Source organism: Strongylocentrotus purpuratus, unplaced genomic scaffold, assembly GCF_000002235.5.
Source record: "Strongylocentrotus purpuratus isolate Spur 01 unplaced genomic scaffold, Spur_5.0 spur5_scaffold_6, whole genome shotgun sequence".
Lineage (NCBI taxonomy): Eukaryota > Metazoa > Echinodermata > Echinoidea > Camarodonta > Strongylocentrotidae > Strongylocentrotus > Strongylocentrotus purpuratus.
This window is the reverse complement of record NW_022145612.1, coordinates 7001585-7023110: the sequence shown is the minus strand read 5'-3', so window position 1 is coordinate 7023110 and position 21526 is coordinate 7001585. Positions and strand designations below refer to the sequence as shown.

The window sequence follows — 21526 nt, the reverse complement described above, 5'->3', positions numbered from 1 at the left end:
AGTAACTCCTAAAAGATTTAAGACAATAAAAAATTTAAAAAACGGGAAAAACCCGGGGAAAACGCTGAGTTAGGAGACTAAAGACTGCCAGGATAAACAGGCAGATAATGTTGTTGTAAGGAACACAGTACAGAAGATATGATACATGGATTAATGTAGCCTATAATCTAGGCGGAGTGCCGAGCTTTTTTCTTTGCTGCTAGACTAACCTTAAGCAGAACGTCTGATACGGCGAGACTACGAACCGTGAGTCGCGACTCACGGTTCGTAGTCTCGCCGTATCAGACGTTCTGCTTAAGGTTAGTCTAGCAGCAAAGAAAAAAGCTCGGCACTCCGCCTAGATTATAGGCTAGGATTAATGTGGGATGGAAGTTGTTTTTTTAGTCATGGTACTTTGCATGGTGTTGTATTTTAAGGTTCTTTCAATAATTAAAGATCAAAATAATGATCATTATAATGAGAGCTATATTACAGGGCTAAGAAATAATAATTGCAAATGTACTCTCTTTAAAAAAAAAGGTGAATTTTCACTCTATTTTCACTTTCTTTGGAGTGACGTCCGTGATCACTTGTTTAGGAGTGAAAATCGATTGATTTTAGAGTGCTCTCTAAGAAGAAAAGAGTGAATGTTCACTCTATTTTCACTCTATTTTCACTCTCCAGAGGAGTGACGTCCGTGATTTTGAAAATTCACTCTTTTTTTTAAAGAGAGTATATGTATAGTGGCGGATCTAGGGGGGGGGGGGTCTACAGGGGGCACGTGCCCCCCGACCCCCCCCCCCCCAAAAAAAAAAAAAAAAAAAAAAAAAAAATTTTTTTTTTTTTAAATAGTGCTCACTACCCCCCTCCCCACCCCCCCCCCCCCCTCTGAGCGAATTTTCAAATTAGCGGGAGCAAAAAAAAAAAAATTGGCCCCCCCCCCCCTGGATCCGCGTCTGAGTTATACAGTGCGTACCAAAAAAAACGAAACCGAGAATTATCGATGTTTTATCATAACTTAATCACAATTATAATTAATAAATGACACATATTTCGAAGCTTATAGATCCTCCTCCTTTAATTTGATGCAACTCACGTGATGCATATTTCACGCATGATTGATTAAAATCAATTTGAAGCGAGGGAACCAAAAAGTCATTTGGCGGACGGTATGTGAATTTCAAAGAGAAAATGACATTTCTAAAAAGTTCAGTTTCTGCCCTTTCATGATACCTCAATCAGGAAAAATGAGCAAGGAATAACAAACTTCTGTTTGTTTAAAGTAGTGCTTGCATTTCCATAATTTTATTAAACGAATTCGTTTTCACTGCTGCCTGTCGTAGCAACAAACGGAATTGACAAAAGACTTAACTCCGTTTCGTTGACGATTATAGCCAGCATAGACTTTCAAAGATCACCCTTGACGCTACTTCACTGGAGGGCTTCAAGGGAGCGCTTCCACCCAGCATCTAGACCAAGAACTAGATAGTTTATTCCTCAGCACATCCTGACTTATGGATCCTGCTGAGTATCGTCGTAGAAGTATAACGAAAGGCTTCATAAACATTGGAAGTTAAGCAGTTAGATGCCTATGCCACTGTAGTTTATGCATTCAGAGTTAGTTGAGTTCATATTTATATTTAATCCGTATTACTTGTATTTATTCTAATTATTGGAACATGTTATTGCATGTTTATCGTTTATGTTATTAAGGATCAGTTCTATAGAACTGATCATGTGTATAAACATGATGCTTCACAGTGAACACAATATTCTGAAATAATACAAAATTACTTTCTAAATTCTAGCAAAACTCTTCTCCATATTCAAAAGTATAATAAAAGATACAAGGAAAATAGTCAACAGTCAAATCGGAAAACTATGAAACGAAAGAGAGAGAGAGAGAGAGAGAGAAAGAGAGAGAGAAACTACAAATTCATTTCAAACTCATTTATCATTTATCCAGACCTGAAACTTGTATATCCTACAAAATCATTTTTTTTTTCTCCAGTTGGTGGACTACCGATGACCAAAAGGCAAAAGCCAGTTATCTCTGATAAAGACAAGAGAAACTTCTCCCAATGCACAGACTATTGAATTGGTATATATCAGGATAAACTTTACTACTATACTCGTTTTGCTCCTCTGTATATAGGCTTAAAGTTGTCACTATACATCTCACATTAATCATACACACATTATGAGGTGTGTTCACACTGGCTGTTTTAACCTGACTCAGTATGAATATAAAGATTTACTACTTCTACTACATCATAATAAGACCATAATATCATCTAAATGCTTCATAAACATAACTAACACCGTACAATATGTCACGTAGATAAATATGCTGGGCCTGTATCTTTCAATGACAGAGCTGCCAACCTCCAGAACAGAAAATCAGTAATCACAAGGCTCAAAATCAGTAATTTGGGGTATAAATCAGTAATTTCTTATGCGGCGCTATGAATCTAAAAAAACGACACGCCAACACTGCGCGGACGCATGATTATCTGAAATTTTTGGTGATTTTACTCACACAAAGATGTTAAGTATTGAATTTCAGGTCATCACAACACAGTTTATCATGAAAAATGGCTCCTATTCACAGCACTCGCTACGATAAATCATATTTAATTCATTAAAAAAAAAAAAAAAAAAAAAAAAAAAAATCTTTTTTTTTTTTTTTTTTTTAAATCCGTAATTTGAGACAACATTCCGTAATGGTCGTTAATTTCCGTACCAATTACGGAAAATCCGTACTAGTTGGCAGCTCTGCAATGATAAGTCTGATTTTATAAAATACACTTATTGGTTCTAATATCACTAATGGTATTCGCATCGTCATTAAACAATCCTGAGTTGCAGCACAACAATGTAATTTAGCTATGGAATAATAATAATTAACTTAACCGACAAAAATGAAAGAGATTGAAAATTGTATTTTCTTACCTGCAATGAAATGAAGAGGCTGGTCAGATTATGTGTTCACTGTGAATCATTATTGTATAGAACTGATTGCTGACCAACGCCTTCTTTGAGTTTCATTTTTGGAAGAAATTACATACTCTAACCGTTTCTGATAATTGGTTTTTTTTTCTTCACAAATTCAACGTTACGGTCCCCCAAAAATGTAACCAACATCCTCTCGCGGCACCCCGGTTAAAAAACGCTACTCTGGAGTTACAAAATCAAATGAGATGAATGTACCAGAGAGCGGATATTATTTTCTTTTAGCATGGCACCCATTGAATGCAATTTTTATTTCAAAATAGATTACTTTACCGGAAAACACATTTGTACTTCTGTATGACAACATAAATATAATATAACGTGAAGAAAACCTTATTTTTGGAACGATCATGGATGGGGGCCCACTATACATACAAAGACAAATACACGATCAGCTGATTAGAAAAGTTACAGAGGATGCATAAATAATGAAATCTTACATCCTAATTTCTTTGTTGGGCCATTTTTGTCTATATATATATGTTTTTTTTAAATATTTTTTTGTTGTTGGGGGGGGGGGGGGGGCTGTAACGCGTACTCATCTGTTCAATCTGTTCAATTTCTAAGAAAGGTAAATTCCGTACTTTACTCGGTGGCAGAACTACGGGGGCCGGATTGGGGAACCTCCACCCCCCCCCCCCCCACATCGAATTGAATCGAATAATTTGAAAAGACTGAAATGAACTTGAAAGCGAGAGAGAGGAAAATAAAGAAAAAAAGTAATATTCCGAATGTTCTAAACTGTGACTGGAGAGATATTGTTATTACAAATCTCCATACATCAATCCCAATTCTGCCCCCAATGTCATTCGACCAGCGGCACGCCAACGGTTTTGACACATGCATCTTCTGGCAATTAAAATTGATTCAATACACGTGACATATTACAAGTCAAACTTCACAAGGATGGAATGGATAAGGAGCGAGAGGGATGGGCGAAAGCCTTATAGGAGGATATAATATACATCAAGCAAAAAGATTTGGAAGATGGCTACGAGGGCTATTAGTTAATCTATCAAGATTTTGAAAAAAAATTAGGCTTGATGAAAGTGCTTGTATCGTGTTTGCAAAAATAAAGGGTCTGTCGAGACCTGATAACCATTATGCAAGGTACATGTAAAATATGTGGGAAGTGTTCTCTAACATGCTAGGTTTACTGAGGTTTGAATTTGTCCCTCGTATGTTCAAACATTAACAATGTATTTAAAATATTTTAAAGAGTTAGAGTAGACAAGGTGACTCGAAAATTGGGTCACCTTTAAAGTACAATAAAAAATACAATAACAACAATCAAGAAGGATCTATGTGCAATACCTACACATAAACATATACTCACCCACACCCTGCCCACCCTTCACACACACACAATAAACAGAAGAATTACACATTCTTAAAAAGTCTTCAAATATTAAGCTAGGATCCACTTCCCACATATTTGTTTCTAAGGTATAACCATTTTCAAGACAGTTATGTGAAGTGGTAGGCTAATGATCATTATATTTAATTATTGTGTTCCGGGATTGTTATATCTTTTTTATTTTTTATTATTTAATTCAAAATTCAAAACGAAAACAAAACAAAACAAAAAATATCTATTTCCTCCTTTAAAAGAAAAATAATCACTTTATTCAATATCAAAATCAAACAAAGGATCATAACATAATTATATGTGCATCATCATAACCATCATCATCATCATCAACATCATCATTGTCACCACCACCACCACTACCACCATCAGCAGCAGCAGTAGTAGCACCACCACCATCATCAGCATCATCAACAGCTTGATGCAAACCAGTTTCATGTACATTTAGTCTTTAGACAATATAATAAGTGAAAGCTATGCATACAAAAAAAAAAACTTATAAAACATACACATCTTTGTGACATTTTCCCCTTCTTACATCTGAATTCATTGACTGTAGATGCTATGTAGCTTCACATTAAGAATCCATTGAAATGTTTCATTATGTGTATGTTCCAATTTGATGGCATATGCAAAGTGAATTGTGTGGACTTATTTGAGACAGTATTCATTGTTTTTAAACATGATTTTTTTTTTTACTCGATGGATGGCAGGTGGGGATGAAAAAAGAAGATAAGTGCACCAAGATCCTATGTATGCTCACTTATCTGAGAGTTCTAAGATACATAACCATGAAGTGCATTAAAGGGACTTAGTAACATTGTTCAGATGAGAGAAAATGGTGCTAAGGTAGTGACTTCAATGCTAGATGTATAATTAAAGATAATCTGAAAGTTTAACGATAAAAATTGGGAAAAACTGATCTGATCGATTCCTTAATTCTCCCAACTATAATTATGATTACAATTTAATTACATTTTAGGTGAATGTAAATCGTCACAAAGCAATGAATTGGCTCTATATACCATTCCAACATGTAAGTGTTGACAGATTTTTTAATAACCTGTTTTATGACTTATTTTCAAGGAAAACGGTTGGGAAAATTCAAAAATGGTTGGGAGAATTTACTGTTAATTACTGTTAGAAGGTGTTGCACAGTAACACCTTCATAGAAAACCATAAATATCTTTGTGATTCGAGGATTTTCTCAGGATTTTTGCCTGTTAGAGGTTTAGTCCAGTAGAAGGAATATAATAGGTAACATTTCATACAAAAATTAGGCAATTTTTTCATCAACCTTCAACAATGTTACAGAGTCACTTTAAAAAAAAACTTTCTGAATTATTGTAATCTTCTTAAATCATAGTTCTTAATTCAAAAATGGTTGGGAGAATTTACTGTTAATCACTGTTAGAACTTAGAAGGTGTTGCACAGGGACACCTTCATAGAAAACCATAAATATCTTTGTGGTTTGAGGATTTTCTCAGGATGTTTTGCCTGTTAGAGGTTTAGTCCAGTAGAAGGAATATAATAAGTAACATTTCATACAAAAATTAGGCAATTTTTTCATCAACCTTCAACAATGTTACCAAGTCACTTTAAAAAAAAACTTTCTGAATTATTGTAATCTTCTTAAATCATAGATTTTAAATATTCTAAAACTCAATAAGGATATTTATTTGTAATCTTTGTATAATAGTTACTGAAAAGAAAATAGACTGTTCATTACAAATATTCTACTTTTATTTATACAGCTGATATGAAAATTTGACGTCCACAATTGAGGCCCATCTTGCACTGCCTATAAGATGATGAACATTTATTTTCTATTAACATTTTATTAAGGGCTTGTGTTTCCGTACACTTAGAAGAGATAATGCCAACACATTGCTAATGGATGTTTTTAAAAAAACATGGACCAAATTAACTTCCATAAGTATTTTACATTTATGATATTGTTGAGGTAGATTTTGTTCAAATTACCATTTGATGAAATATCTATTCCATATGTACAAATGAAAAGTAATGATTTGATAATTGATGTTTATTTTGGGGGCCATTTGTAATGTACTTCTTCCGTCTGTACATTCCATCGGTCTTGAATTCCTCATTATTAAATACATTAAAAATACTATACAAAGTATGGCAAGAAAAACCTGAATCTGGCAAGAAAAACCTGAATCTGAAGAGAAAACCTGAATCTGAAGAGAACATATTGAAGGGGTAGGTTTTGACTCTAGAGAGACTGAAAATTAACATTGACCGATACAGTAGGTAATTCATCATTGATGAGCACGCTACAAAATTCACATTATAGTTTAAAGGGTTAATTATTTACTCATTACGGTATACTAATTTTGCTAGTGGGCAATGCATATTGGGGATAATCTCTGTTCATGCAGCCCCTGCAATTTTTCCCGCTGTGCACTGATCAAAGATTCTTATCCCCAAAATGCATATGAGAACATCCTGCCTTGGACTTTACATTTGCGGGAGTAGTACCCTATTTGACATGTTGTTATTTTCATTCAAATGCATTTCTAATGACGTTACACACTTCGTGAAAAATATATACATAAGTACCTCCTTGGGTTGATGCAACATTGCCACAACCCACAATGTACCTGATCAACCCCTTTCTGTAGCAGCTGTACAGCAAGTAGCAGAGTGGGAGTGTATTCCTTGGAGAAATTAAATCACTTTATTCACCCCTTTGCAGTAGACATACTTGATGTTGTGATCCGTGCATGGATCTCTCAGTTGGAGTGAAAGCCTTTCTACTTCTTGACCTACTTGTTAGCACTGTCGGAGTCATAAATTGGATTATCAAGGGAGGGTGTCATTAAAAAATGCTGTTCACTCTACACCTTTGCAGCAGCTATACTTGGGTGTTGAGATCCTTGGATATCTTTAATGAAACAGACTCATCTCTACCTTTGTTGCACATATCAGGGTCAAACTGAATCATGGTCTCAGAAAACAGGGTTCTCATCAGAGCGTGTCTTATCGGTAGCCACCCATTTGAAGTGGACACACTGCATGTTGGAATGAAAACAATTCATCATTTCACTCTACACCCTTATAGCAGGTATATTTGGAATTAAGGTGTTTGGTAATCTCTCCACTGAAATAGAACCAGTTCTTGCCATGGACCTCTTTGTCCACCTTATCAGGGTGGTAGTGAGTGATGGCCTTCAAGAGCAGTTTCTTTGTGGAGAGTTTCTCATTAAGCTTGGCCCCTGGAGCCTTGGGCGGCCACGTCTTGTAGATGTCCTTAACAAATTCCAGATCACCATGGTTGGTGGCCATTTCTGAGAGTTTGTCAACGTCTTCCTTCATATCTTTGAGGGCAGCTTCCTTGTCCTTGTCTTCATCTTCGTCCTTGTGCAGACGTTTCTGGAAGTCCTCAACAAAGGCAGTGGACTCCATGAACCAATCTACAAACAAAACCATAGAAGAATTGTTAAACTAACCTGAAGCATGTGGTAGCATAAGAAGAGTGCGGATCCCTTTCTCATAAAACTTTCTTCTTAAAGATGATTGCAGGGCCAGCAAAATAAATAACATTTATTCCCCCTTATAAAAACAAAATCAGAGATCTTCTTCTGATCTTCCTCTCCTAGGAGTCCTGTTTGCTTCAATCCTGAAGACGATTGCAGGCAAAATGCATTGTGAGCTGTGTTTGTGCGGCATGGGTGCATATGGAAGTAAACATCCAACAGCACCAGCTCTCTTAACTACCTGGCTCACTATCCGAGCTTGTACCTAAAGGCTTCTACTGATGGGACAGATATGATGTCAGGTGACAGTGTATTACATATCCCTACTGTGCGAGGAAAGACCAACTGTCTTTGATGCTCATTTTTTTAGATTGGTAGCTGTATAGCCGGCTTGAGCAAGATTTCTAATTAAAAATGTGTGCCTCCCACCCCCCCCCTCCCTCCCCTACACTGGGTGGCATTTTGGATCCATAAACATGCATTACTCACCAACACCATGAAATGTCCTTGGGGTCATGCTCAGTGCCAGCTGAATAGCTTTCTTGTAGTAGTCTTTCCCTCGGGATGGCAAAATAAGGACCTGTTCACAAAAGGTATATTATACCATGGTTATCTGAGATGTACCCCTGTGACATTTCTTGCGGACTTTACTTTTTTTATGTTAATAATTGTAAAGTTGTTTACCCAGGGAAGCCTCATCAGCTTCAATGCTGTTCTTCCCGAGGGCCCTGCAATTATTATTACCTCAGTGATCATCACTCCCCGTTTACACCTGGGTGGAGAGAGGCAAATTTGGATTTAATGTCTTGCCAAAGATATTAGTGTCAGGCTGTGCAGGTCCTATGATAAATGCCTCTGTCACAGGAGCATTAATGGATTTTATGACACATATTCATATTGTTCCAGCTGTACGACACATGCTCTGGTAACACTTACTCTCTGGTCGATTCCCTACACTTGTCCAATTCCTTACTTCAAGTTCAATGATGTTCAATCACAGACCAAGCATTATTTACCTAATTTTAACCATAACCCTGAACTTAACCTATAATAGACTTGCAATCAAAACCCTAATTGTGTACCTTTGACATATTAAAGCCTGGAGCGGCTGTCATCGGAGCAAATGTCCAAGCAGCAAGGTACAACTGAGATACAGAGATCGATTTCGTTGAATCTCAGTATGGAGCTAGAGGAACCGATGGACGTAATTGATTCACAATCATATCAAGCTGAACCGATGGAAACGGAAGAGTCTCAAGATACAGAGGAGGATATGCAAATCAATGGGGTGAAGACTCCTCACAAAGTGACAGAATCGTTGTCACTCGTAAGGCGAAACAAGCAGCTGAGCTGATTACATTGGGCGTTTAGGCAAGAGCTAGCTTAGACAAACTCACCAGCACCGCCAAACTTGGCAACACCACAATCTTCACAGGGCTTTTTCTGCTCTGAACCAGTGCCAGAAATGAAAAGATGTGCCTTCTACAGAATTTTGTTTCATCTAGTAGGAAACCTTAAAACAGCTGTCAAAGAGGCTACTATGAACTTACTTTGCCAAAGACACGTCCAAGTCGACTGTAAGCTATAGCTTCCTGCTCCAGGTCCTTATCCCTGCATAACATTGCTGCTTGTTTGTAGAAATCTATCACGGTCCATATTGTGTCGCTATTAATTGTTTCTTGCTCATTCAGATCTTTACTTAACAGGGCATCACCTTGGCATTAAACATGATACAGGACAAAATATTAAAAAAAAAAAAATCTTCTCTCTGATATCTCCATAATCTGTGAGTTGCAGGATAGGTGAAAAGAAATGCCATGTCCCATGTAAGTATGATTGGGGATTGTGTGTCCAGACGTTTGACAAAAATAACTGAAAGCCACCACTTTTGCCTTTGGATTTAACAAAATGTATATTATAGAAATATACTATTGTCCAATATTAGAAATTACTGTTTTAAATCAACTGTCTGGATGCACAACTTGTCTGGACACACAAAAACTGGGTTTACAATGTATATGATGCATTAACCTTTAATCAGACAGTTAACACTCTCCCTTTTACTACATGAGAGCTTTCCAATGAAATGTCTTGAAAATTTACTGACATGTAAACTACAATATCAATGAATGAAGTCCACTAAGAGCTAACTAAGAGCAAAATCCTTGTATGTTCCAATTGCAGTAGCATCTTCAATATAATCAAATGCATTTGATTATATTAAATATGCTACTGCAATTGTAGGTATAACCAGAGGTTGTGTGTCCGGACAGGTTGTGTATCTGGACGATTTATGAAAATCTTTGATTTGAAGAAGTTTAACTCTTGAATATAGGCTGACCATTCAATCCATATCCTCTTGATTTTGGAAAATATACAACCTTTTACAGGGTGTCTGGTGAGAAATAGGAGTATGGTACTTAGTTAAATTACCAGATATTGTAGTTACCCGTTTGCGGTCTTACCTGAAACGCGGGCCATGATAGTTTCAGCAATACACATGTGAGTGTTAACATCTTCTCTCAGGACGTTCACTTCAGTCTCGATGTATAGATCCTGGCTACTCAGCCTCTCTGCTTCTTGGATAGGAAAGTAGCATTCCTTCATGTATCTGAACAGGAATGAAAAAGTGAGGAAAAAATTAATGTTGTGACATACCATAAACCATATCCTTTTGTAAGGAAATTGGTTAATCCCACAGTAGTTTAATGTCACCTTTTATTGACGTTTTAATATATCTGTCGATCCAGAATGCTCTGAATGACAGAAAGAACAAAAATCACTGGAAAATCAAGGAGTCTCTAAATTGGCAATGCAGAGTGGAATTTAAAATCACTATTTTTGTTGTACAAATTTCTTGTTGATACGTCATATTATTCATTCACACTGTTTCATTCAATATATTTCATCTACACAATGTTTGTTTAGTTAACCATAATAAAAAAACTGACATGTACCATTAGTTATTAGTTATCTTGCCAGGCTGTTAGACCTTAAGAAACAGGAGTGAATTAGACATATCAAGATAATCAAAGACTTACCTGCATGTGGCATTCCTGGTATTCTATATCTTGCCAGACTGTAACACCTTCACGAAACAGGAGTGTATCAGACAGTATCAAGATAATCAAAGACTTACCTGTAGCATTCCTTGTATTCTCCATCTTGCCAGGCTGTAAGACCTTCATGAAACAGGAGTGTTGAATACTGGATGTATCCATTGGCCTTCAGACAACAGTCTGGTGCGTAACCTAACAGCTCACTGAAACCAGCTACCCTCTCTGAAATTAACCATTAATAAATATTCCATTACATGATTGGTACCTCTAGAGTGTAGAAAATATACATCTTTCTCATTATACAGCATGTATAAGGCGTGATAGCTCAGTCGGTCTCGTAATCCGGTGACCCGGGGTTCCAAACTAAGTTGATGCACTATTGGCCCTTTGGTAAGGCATTGATCCTCATTACCAGGTCCCTTGGAGAGGACCTAAAGCCGTCGGCCGCCTGGTTGCTTACTTACAAGCATTTATGCTTTCTTAGCAGTGAAATGGAATGGAATGGTGGTGGTTATTTTACCTGACTGCTAAGAAAGCATAAAGGCTTGTTAGTAAGCAACCAGACGGCCGACGGCTTTAGGTCCTCTCCGAGAGACCTGGTAATGAGGATTAATGCCTTACCAAAGGGCACTAGCGCATCGCCTTGGTTTCGAACCCGGGTCACGTGATTACGAGACCACTGCTCTACCGACTGAGCTATCGCGCCTCCTCATAATCAAGTAATAATCACAGTCAAGTAGAATAACCACCACGACACACATAAAAGATAAAGAAATATAAAAACCAATTCCCAACTTTAGTACTTCTTAATTAAAAAGTCATTACCAATATGATTTTGAAATTTATTTCATGCTAAAGAGAAAATTGTTTTAATGAAATGATACCCGACTCTAATCATATCTAATACTATCTCTGCCATGGGTGACTGAGCACCAGGGTATTTGATAAGTGTTGTCAAAATCGCCTTGTATCACATCAAGGTTGATAGAACAAATGTGGGTCGTACAGAACTACTTGGGCTCCGTGCATGGGGTTATATTTATATATATATATATATATATATATATATATATATATATATGTTATTCTATATTTTCTTCATACCCATTAATCATCTGTTAGCACGTAAGATGCCAGATAAAGTTTTTGAGGTTGATTGAATTGAATACACAAATTATTGTTTTCATGTATGTGATTGAACATAGCACACATACCCTTGGTGTCCAATGTAGCTAACCATTCAGTGGCCTCCTTCAAACAGTTCTCCCAAAACCCTCTCAACTTGAGGGACCATGGCAAAATCTTGCAGAACCTATTCACGTACGCCAGGGACAAATACTTCAAGGCCTCTTTGAAATACTTTCGGATATTCTAAAAAAATAGAGAAACAGAACATTTGGTTGCTTAAATCATTTTATTACAAAAGGTACTTCTGTAAGTTATTTTAACTTACCACTGGCCTGTAAAGAGTGGAGCAAAATTTTGATGTCATTATCTCTAAAAAAAAATCCCTAAAATAATATTGTCTTCTTCTTATTTTCACATATGGTTATTCATTTTAGAACCATACCAAAGCCATATCAAGCATGGAAATTTTCGAAATTCAAATTATCTCTTCCTTTCTACAATGCTCTTTAAGTTTTTAGCTTTGCCTATTTTCTGTCTCCTAAATTGTCTGACTGACCTTGGCTTCTTTCATTGGAGCACTCTCCAGGTAAGTGCCAGCCAGCTTCCAAGATGTCATACCGATGTTCTTCATCACAGAAACCTCCTCATCTTCAGTGGCCGCACAGCTGAGGGCGTTCCTGTAACACATGAGGGCATTATCAAGCCTCATTAGACGGATGACGGGGCCAATGTTGGTAGCCGACTTGTAGAAGGCGTTGCCTCGCTCTCTCTGCTGTACCGAGGAACTCTTGCTGGTCTTAGCCGCAGAAGTAGTCATGATGAGGTTTTCTCCGGGCCAACAACAGAAAAATAAAATGGATGATTCCTTTCCACAAACAGCATATCATGTTTAATTCAACACAGCCTTCAGTTCTACACTCATCAATACCACGTCATCAGCTAATATAGTTATAGTTCAAAACCCGGAGGCCCAAAGGCAAAAGCAAAAACCATCCTGACTTGTTTTTTACCAAGGAACCCAAATAAAAAAAATTAAAATATAATCCAGGACCGGCGCGTACGCAGGGGGGGGGGGGGGTTAAACACCCCCCTCCATTTTTTTTTATGTGTGTTTTGAAGGAACCCCCCCCTTCCTTTTTTTTTTTTTTACTGAATAAAAGCTTATCGATGACCTAAACAAAATTTCCTCTTACCCCACCCCCCCCCTTATTCAGCGGCTGGTTGAGGCGTTGTGAAATTTTCAACTCGATTTGAAATTGTTAACCCCCCCCCCCCCCCCCCCCCCCCCTGCGTACGCACCTGATCCAGTTACCAATACTTCCCATTTCTACATTTCATTTTACAAATTTCAAGGCTAAGGGCCAATTATTATCATGGATGATAAAAAATGATATGAATAATCAATAACTATGGCCATGATAGCATTATACTATCTAAGTATGATTACAGACTAGGGTCTAGGCTTTATTTACTAGGCTCAGGACTTTAAATTTGTCAATGATGTTGAAACGACACAATTACAAGTTTAAATAGGGCAAACTAAAATATGCCTGCAAGATATAAGGTAATCAGTCAAGAAACAGAACTAGATCTAGATCTATTTAGACTCTACAGGAATATAACGTACATATAGATCATGTCTAATACATGAGTAATTGGAGCTGGAGTGAATGTACTAGATTGAACAGGCCTAGGCCTATAGAAAAAAGGTCTTCCCTATAATCTAGATCTAGATTCTAGACTAGATCTAGACTATAGCCTATTCACTTTATGAAAAGATATCTCATCAGACAGAGAATAAATACTTTACACTACTCTACAGCACGCTTCTCCTTGATAAAAGTATATGAGATGTAACTGTTGGCCTAATCCAATCATATTATACAAAAGTAGAACGAGGTGTGAACTAGTGCTGTAACATCACGGATATCTCCAATTCCGTTTAACCGCCAGTCAAAACCGGACGGTTTTCGGTTAAACGATTTAAAAAAAAAAAAAAAAAAAAAAAAAAAAAAAAAAAAAAAAAAAAAAAAAAAAAAAAAAAAAAAAAATCGTTTTTTTTTTTTTTTTTTTTTTTTTTTTTTTTTACCGACTCTGTCGGCAACTTTCATTTTACTGCGAGGTGCATTTAAAGGGGCCGATTTGTGCTTGTGAACTTGTCACAAATAATAGTAACAATGTTGTTTTTAGAAGAATGTGTAAGATCATTAATATAAATTAAAAACAGTAGAGGACCTAGGACAGAACCTTGTGTAAAAGTTGGATGAATTATTATTATAAACTACATATTGAGATGATGAGATCTATTACAAAGATTACTTTCAAACCAAGATGACAGACAAATTGGAGTGTTGTTCTAGTTTTAGAGTGGTGAGTCAACACACAGATTACTGAGCTAGGAGACATTGCCAGGCATAGTGCCAGGTGGAGGGGCATATTAAAATCAAAACTTTAAAAAAAAAAAAAAAAAAAAAAAATATTAAAAAAAAAAAAAAAAAAAAAAAAAAAATCGGGAAAACGAAACCGTCCAATTGAAAACGGAATCCGCCATGGGCGGTCGGATACCGGACGGTTAAACGTTTGACTACAGCACTAGTGTGAACAATTAGTTTTTTCTCTTACCTAAAACCGGGGAGGTGGGACTGTAGCTGCTAGCTGTACAAATGAGCTAGAGCAGAACCATACAAACCCACGTTTGCTCTCCACAGCGGCAAGATAGATGAGATGCAGACCATATAAATCAACATTCTTATCAGGAGGGCTGCTGAGTGCAGTGGTCATTCCAAGAGAGAGAGAGAGAGAGAGAGAGGGGGGGGGGGGGGGGGCCGGGGGAGGAGACAAGAGAGTGAGAGAGGGGAAAAGAGAGGAACAAGAATTTGTGTGTTATGCTATGGTCACATTACCCAAAAGTAGCCTGCTCGGCGGCCGAGCGGCGAGTTTTTAACCAATTCTGCCCGGCGGCTGCCCGGCCACCGAGCGGCGACCGGCCAGTCACCGCTCGTTGTTAGGGCATCGCTCGGTCGCCGCTGAAGTTTTAGCGCGGAGTTAAAATTTGGGCGGCGCCTGCCCACTTTTCATCCGCCGCCCAAAATACGCTCGGTGCCTGGGCGGTCGCCGCCCGGGCACCGAACTAATCGCTGGGCGATGCCTAATTCCAGCAGCGACCGAGCAGGCTACTGATCGGTCGGTCGCTGCTCTAATTTGTGACCATAGCTTAAGCAGGGGAAATCCGACGTAGACTACGTATAAGGAAAGTGCAAGATATAAACAGGAAGAGAGGAGAGAACTCTCAAGTAGAGTTTGAAACTACGGACCTACGAAAACACTCGAGGTGTGCTCTTATGTAACAGTAATACCTGTTAGAAACTTTGAAATTGTATCCTGTTCTGCATTGGATTCAGACAGATATATCATAACATGTCAATAGACTTATACATGGCACTCGGTCTCAACATCTATAATATGTTTTTTTAATAATTTTTAACAGCCTGTGTGAAAAATTGATTTGTCCCGATGTTTCTTGAGAACGTGACATAGACTCTATATGCTTCCATATAAAAGTATTCAACAAAGGCCTAATTTAACCAGTCCATCTTTTTTTCTTGAGTTACAAAAACACACTCTAAAAGTCATCAAATTCCCAAGGAGATGAAAAATTTAGTTGTTAAAAAGTTCCCAAAGAGGCCGTTTGTACCAAGTTCTATCTACATTTGAATCCAACCTGCAAAGTAGAAGAGACGAAAGCATACAATCCATCGACTGAGAGTCGGTAAGTGCCTTTTGAACGAAACTCTTTTCAAACTAGGCAAACATCCAAAATAATGGTCTTTGTTTATATTGTAACAAAATAGAACATTTACACCATTATATTATTGACTGTAGGCCTAAACAGTTCGACAGAGAAAGAATAAAATTTCGACATAGAATGAAGAATTAATACATCACTAAGCCTGGAAAATGTACTCTCTCCAAAGAACCAAGTATGATGTACGATAATTAAACAAAGAAAATATCCTCTAACACACCAATACCGGACTTAGGGGGGGGGGGGGTGCTTTCAAAGGGAGGGAACAGGGCGGGGCGTATTTTGACTGAATGCCATAAATACAAGCAACAACAACCTGTGAAACCCACAACATAAATGAACATTGTTATAACCGGCTCATGACAAAAAGATAATCTTTAACATGAATGTCAATTGCCCCTCCTATAGATTACCATCCTCTACATTTAGCAAATCAGTTCAATAATACCGAATAGAGTTAAAGATAAACTTGCACCCAATTGGTCTGTAGAAGATTTACTGGCATTCTCCGTTTTCTCCTTCTAGCTGCTGTTTTGAAAATCATTAGTAGAGCATTTCGCAAAAATTGTCCCCGTTACTGGCAAAAGAACGTGAACTCAGGTGTATTTTCATCGACACCTGTTTGTTCTTCTTGATAAGTTTGTTTCCTCCCTCGACTACTGCTTCACGTTCTCCAGGTTGAACCATTGGGCGACCTGATATGAGATCTTGATATACCATCTCTGCTCGGCAAAACACAGCCATCATCATCATTACTCTCGTATTCATCACTGTATTTTTGTTCATGTCCACTTCCTCGTTCAGCGACGGTTAATTTTATGGTGGCCCTGAAGGGACATCGCGAATAGACTAAACCGTGAAAAATATGCGATAAAATTCACGATAAGTCAATTTTATCGCATATTTTTCACGAAGAAATTCACGAAATTGACGATATCGTGAACTTTATCGTGAACTTTTCACGATGAAATTGACGATATCGTGAATTTTATCGTGAAAAGTTCACGATATAAAGTTCACGATATTGTCAATTTTATCGTGTACTCTATCGTGTACTCTATCATGTACTCTCCTGACGGGCGCTTCGTAAACAAAACCAGCCCTAGCTGGGGGAGACAGAGAGAAGGAAAAAAGGGAAAGGGAAAGAGAAGATAAAAGGAAAGAAAGAATAATAAGAAGAAAAGAGGGAAACGGGGGGGGGGGGGCGAAGGGCTCTTGCCTCCTCCTCACTCCCCCCCCCCCGCCAAAAAATAAATAAGGAGAGAGAGAAGGGAAAGGGAAAGGGAAAGAAAATATAAAAGGAAAGAAAGAAGAGGAAGAAGGAAAGAGGGAAACGGGGGAAGGGCGAAAGGCTCTTACCTCCCCCCCCCCCCCCCCCGCCAAAAAAATAAATAAGAGAGAGAGAGAGAGAGAGAGAAGGGAAAGGGAAAGAAAGAAGAGGAGTAAGAGGGAAACAGGGGAAGGGCGAAGGGCTCTTGCCTCCTCCCCCCCCCCCCCCCCGCCAAAAATAAATAAGAGAGAGAAGGGAAAGGGAAAGAAAATATAAAAGGAAAGAAAGAAGAGGAATAAGAAGGAAAGAGGGAAACGGGGGAAGGGCGAAGGGCTCTTGCCTCCTCCCTCCCCACCCCCCGCCAAAAAAATAAGTAAGAGAGAGAGAGAGAGAGAGAGAGAGAAGGGAAAGGGAAAGAAAGAAGAGGAGTAAGAGGGAAACAGGGGAAGGGCGAAGGGCTCTTGCCTCCTCCCCCCCCCCCCCGCCAAAAATAAATAAGAGAGAGAAGGGAAAGGGAAAGAAAATATAAAAGGAAAGAAAGAAGAGGAATAAGAAGGAAAGAGGGAAACGGGGGAAGGGCGAAGGGCTCTTGCCTCCTCCCTCCCCACCCCCCGCCAAAAAAATAAATAAGAGAGAGAAAGAGAGAAGGGAAAGGGAAAGAGAATAAAAAAGGAAAGGAAGAAGAAAAGAGGGGCTCTTGCCTCCTCCCCCCTCCCGCGCCAACAAATAAATAGGAGAGAGAGAGAGAGAGATAGAGAGAAGGGAAAGGGAAAGGGAAAGAAAATATAAAAGGAAAGAAAGAAGAAGAAGACGGAAAGAGGGAAACGGGGGAAGGGCGAAAGGCTCTTACCTCCCCCTCCCCCTCCCGCCATAAAGGGAAAGAGAAGGGAGAGGGAAAGAAAATATAAAAGGAAAGAAAGAAGAGGAAAAAGAATAAGAAAAGAGGGAAACAGGGGCGAAGGGCTCTTGCCTCCTTTCTTTTCTTTCTTTTCCTTTCTTTCCTATTCTCCCTCTTTTTCGTTTTTCTCTTTCTTTCTTCTCTTTCCCTTTCCTTCTCTCTCTCTCTCTTATTTATTTTTTGGCGGGGGGCGGGGGGACGAGGCAAAAGCCCTTTGCCCCCGTTTCCCTCTTTTCTTCTTCTTCCTCTTCTTTCTTTCCTTTTATCTTCTCTTTCCCTTTCCCTTTCCCTTCTCTCTCTCTCTCTGATTTATTTTTTGGCGGAGGGGGGGGGGGAGGGGGGGGGGCAAGAGTCCTTCGCCCTTCCCCCGTTTTCCTCTTTTCTTCTTCTTCCTCTTCTTTCTTTCCTTTTATCTTCTCTTTCCCTTTCCCTTTCCCTTCTCTCTCTCTCTCTGATTTATTTTTTGGCGGGGAGGGGGGGGGGAGTGAGGAGGAGGCAAGAGCCCTTCGCCCCCCCCCCGTTTCCCTCTTTTCTTCTTATTATTCTTTCTTTCCTTTTATCTTCTCTTTCCCTTTCCCTTTTTTCCTTCTCTCTGTCTCCCCCAGCTAGGGCTGGTTTTGTTTACGAAGCGCCCGTCAGGAGAGTACACGATAGAGTACACGATAGAGTACACGATAAAATTGACGATATCGTGAACTTTATATCGTGAACTTTTCACGATAAAATTCACGATATCGTCAATTTCATCGTGAAAAGTTCACGATAAAGTTCACGATATCGTCAATTTCGTGAATTTCTTCGTGAAAAATATGCGATAAAATTGACGATATCGTGAATTTTATCGCATATTTTTCACGATTTAGTCTATTCGCGATGTCCCTTCAGGGCCACCATATAATTTCCACCTCCACCCCACCAACCCAATTATTGGTCTGGAATTCCGTGCGCTAAGCTACAAAATTTTGAGAACGATCTCTGGTCGGCACACCCCAGCCACCACCACTGTCTTTCTTTCCCCGCCCAACACTTTCTCCTTGACGGTTTCCACCTTTTCCACCACTAAATCGTCCTCTTCGCCTTCGACTTCCCGCTTCTCCGTTTCCTACACCAATTCCAGAATCTTTTCTTTGGTAAAGATTGTCAGTATCATCCGAGTCAGAAATTTCCACAACCTGATTCAAAATTTGAACCGATTCTGCCCTGAATCCCTTTGGAGTTGTAAACAAATCATATCAAAGTTGTATGGATTTAAAAGCAAGACGTACACTCTGTTTTGCTCTTATTCAATGTTTATTTGACTATGCTAACCCTGCATGGTATAGTAACATAAACAAGTCAGATCAAAAGAAGTTGAAGATTATACAGAACAAAATGGTGAGATTTATCAACTGTTCTGGTCCAAGAACTCATGTTGGCTACAGCGAACTTTCTAAAGCTGGTTTTCTTGAAGTCGACCAAAGATCAAAACAACTCGTATTGCATCATGTGCATAAAATATATCATACTAGGTCGAATCATTATATTCGATCCAACTTCGATCTTGTTACTGACGTACATGATTATAATACAAGAAATAGACGATTCAACTTTAACTTACCAGAAAGAGTAGGTAGTATTGGAAATTCGTTTTATTACAATGCCATAAAACATTGGAATTCCCTTCCCAATGGTGTAAAAGAAATAGGAAACTATGATCATTTTAAGAGGAAATTAAAGGAATACCTAATACTTGACAGTCAGACAAGAGAAATGAATGACATGTTATATGATTGAAATTTTTATTCTTCTGTCGGTTCATACTTTTTCATGTTGTATATACCTATGTTTTCGTACGTTATAGAAATTCTACAAATTCATCATTATTTTCCTCTTCTTCCTTCTCCTCTTTTTCTTCTTCTCCTTCTTCTTTTTCTTCTTGTACTTAATATCATTTCTATCATCAGTTTAATGTTGTTATTATTATTATTATCTTTAATAAGTAGTTCTTTTAATTTTCTTATCTGTCTGTAAATATTACTATTTTAACTTATTAATTTTATACATGTCTGTAAGGGACCCCACTGGAAATAAGCTCTCGAGCTTTCGTGGGTTATCCTGTTCAAGCTGACTTTTTTTGATCTGTTATTATTGTATATTGTTGTATGTTGGAAGCTTGTCGAATAAAAATCAATCAATCAATCAGTCATCACCTCATCTCTAATTCATATTGGGTCACTCCGTCGCCACCTAGGCTTTGAAACGACAGACTTGTGGAAAAATACATCCCTATAAAAAATTATGTAACATTCTCCGTTATGAACCCATAACAGCCCGTGTCAATATACCGCTTTACTACGCCAGTGACATCCGATTTTATGATTCTTTTAGAATCACGATTACTCTTCTTTCGGCCTTGTGACATGGTGATGTTTCTGCTTCAAGATAAATCTATTCGATTACTGTTTTCCCCAACCTACATAATAATTATACTACACAGCTTAAAGGCCGGTCGTATTTTATTGAAATGATGAATGCAATGTAAAAGATATAGACAAACGAGTAGATGTCTTCCTTATCGTTGCAGAAGATAATATAGCTCTGAACAATCTTTGCAAAAAAGAAATATACAAACATGACTTAGTATAAATATATTATTGTCCACTGGGTAGGGACAGTGGGCAACAGTGGGTTTTCCCCCGAGTCGGTCCTTCACTAGTTTGCAGATACAGACCCTTGTTTAGGATTTTCCGGCCAAATTCGCGAGTTTGTCATTCAAATTAATTTGTCTTGCGTTCAAATTCGACGGTTTTAGTGCAGTCAGGTATATCTCGGGTTCATATTCCTTTTTCTAGTTTTTAAATCTATGGAATTTTCGTTAGAATCTAGTTTCATTCAAATTAATGAACAATGTGCTTCTTTCGCTATGTTGTCATTCGATTTTGCGCAACACGATTTTTTGACAACGCGACGATGTACTTCTAGCATTCAAATTAGCACTTTGTGCACTTAAATTGATGGTCAATATACATTTCTCGTTTATTACACACTTTTTATAGCTCATTCTTTTTCTTTCAAGATTGTTTTTTCATGTGTATTTCATCATATTTCATTTTCTTGCATTTATACACTTATACTTATTAGATTTATCTGATATTCATCAGCATTTAAGTTTGATTGTTAAGAAGAAAAAACGACTTGAATCTACGGACCTGATGGTCTCAATATATTTGTAAATGTTCATGTAAGGAAGTTGTTTGTTTTATGTTTCATCATAAAGTTATCATAATTTCATTATGGAAGGAGGGTACAATATTGTGACTAGTGTAGGGACTAGAGTCAACAATTTGAACATGAGTCATTATTTAGCCAAGTCTTTAGCCATCGATCTGCTGGCGGGCAAGTAAACTATGAAACTCTTTAAGAAAACAGAGGGGTGTGCTGGGTATAAGAGACGATGTGAATTATATACTTTTGTAAAATTCCGAGTCTGTAGTAAAAAGGGGCGATTGAGGGTACCCCCACACTC

The 21526-nt window shown here is 38.1% G+C and overlaps 1 protein-coding gene across 3 annotated transcripts; it reads right to left on the bottom strand.

The window, feature by feature from the left end:
- Positions 1–6758: 6758 nt before the first annotated feature.
- Positions 6759–14851, bottom strand: LOC100891882. 3 transcript variants are annotated; one of them, XM_030973377.1, is made up of 8 exons: positions 14671–14851; positions 12605–12913; positions 12135–12291; positions 11001–11142; positions 10327–10472; positions 9412–9575; positions 8351–8441; positions 6759–7798 (listed from the first exon to the last, which is right to left on the bottom strand). In XM_030973377.1, exons 2-8 carry the CDS (start codon positions 12863–12865, stop codon positions 7428–7430), a joined length of 1332 nt encoding a protein of 443 aa, XP_030829237.1. In that variant the 5' UTR covers positions 12866–12913; positions 14671–14851; the 3' UTR covers positions 6759–7427. The 3 variants fall into 3 exon arrangements, with proteins under 3 accessions (XP_030829237.1, XP_030829236.1, XP_030829238.1); XM_030973376.1 differs by having other exon boundaries at positions 12605–12884; XM_030973378.1 differs by having other exon boundaries at positions 12605–12876.
- Between the last annotated feature and the right edge of the window lie 6675 nt (positions 14852–21526).

Excerpts from the sequence above, each read along its gene's own strand:
- LOC100891882 (XM_030973377.1), bottom strand. The coding sequence starts at position 12,865 with ATGACTACTTCTGCGGCTAAGACCAGCAAGAGTTCCTCGGTACAGCAG. Across the intron at positions 12,292-12,604 it reads CTCCAATGAAAGAAGCCAAG|AATATCCGAAAGTATTTCAA; the intron begins GTCAGTCAGACA and ends CTATTTTTTTAG. Across the intron at positions 7,799-8,350 it reads AAGGACATTTCATGGTGTTG|ATTGGTTCATGGAGTCCACT; the intron begins GTGAGTAATGCA and ends TTTTGTTTGTAG.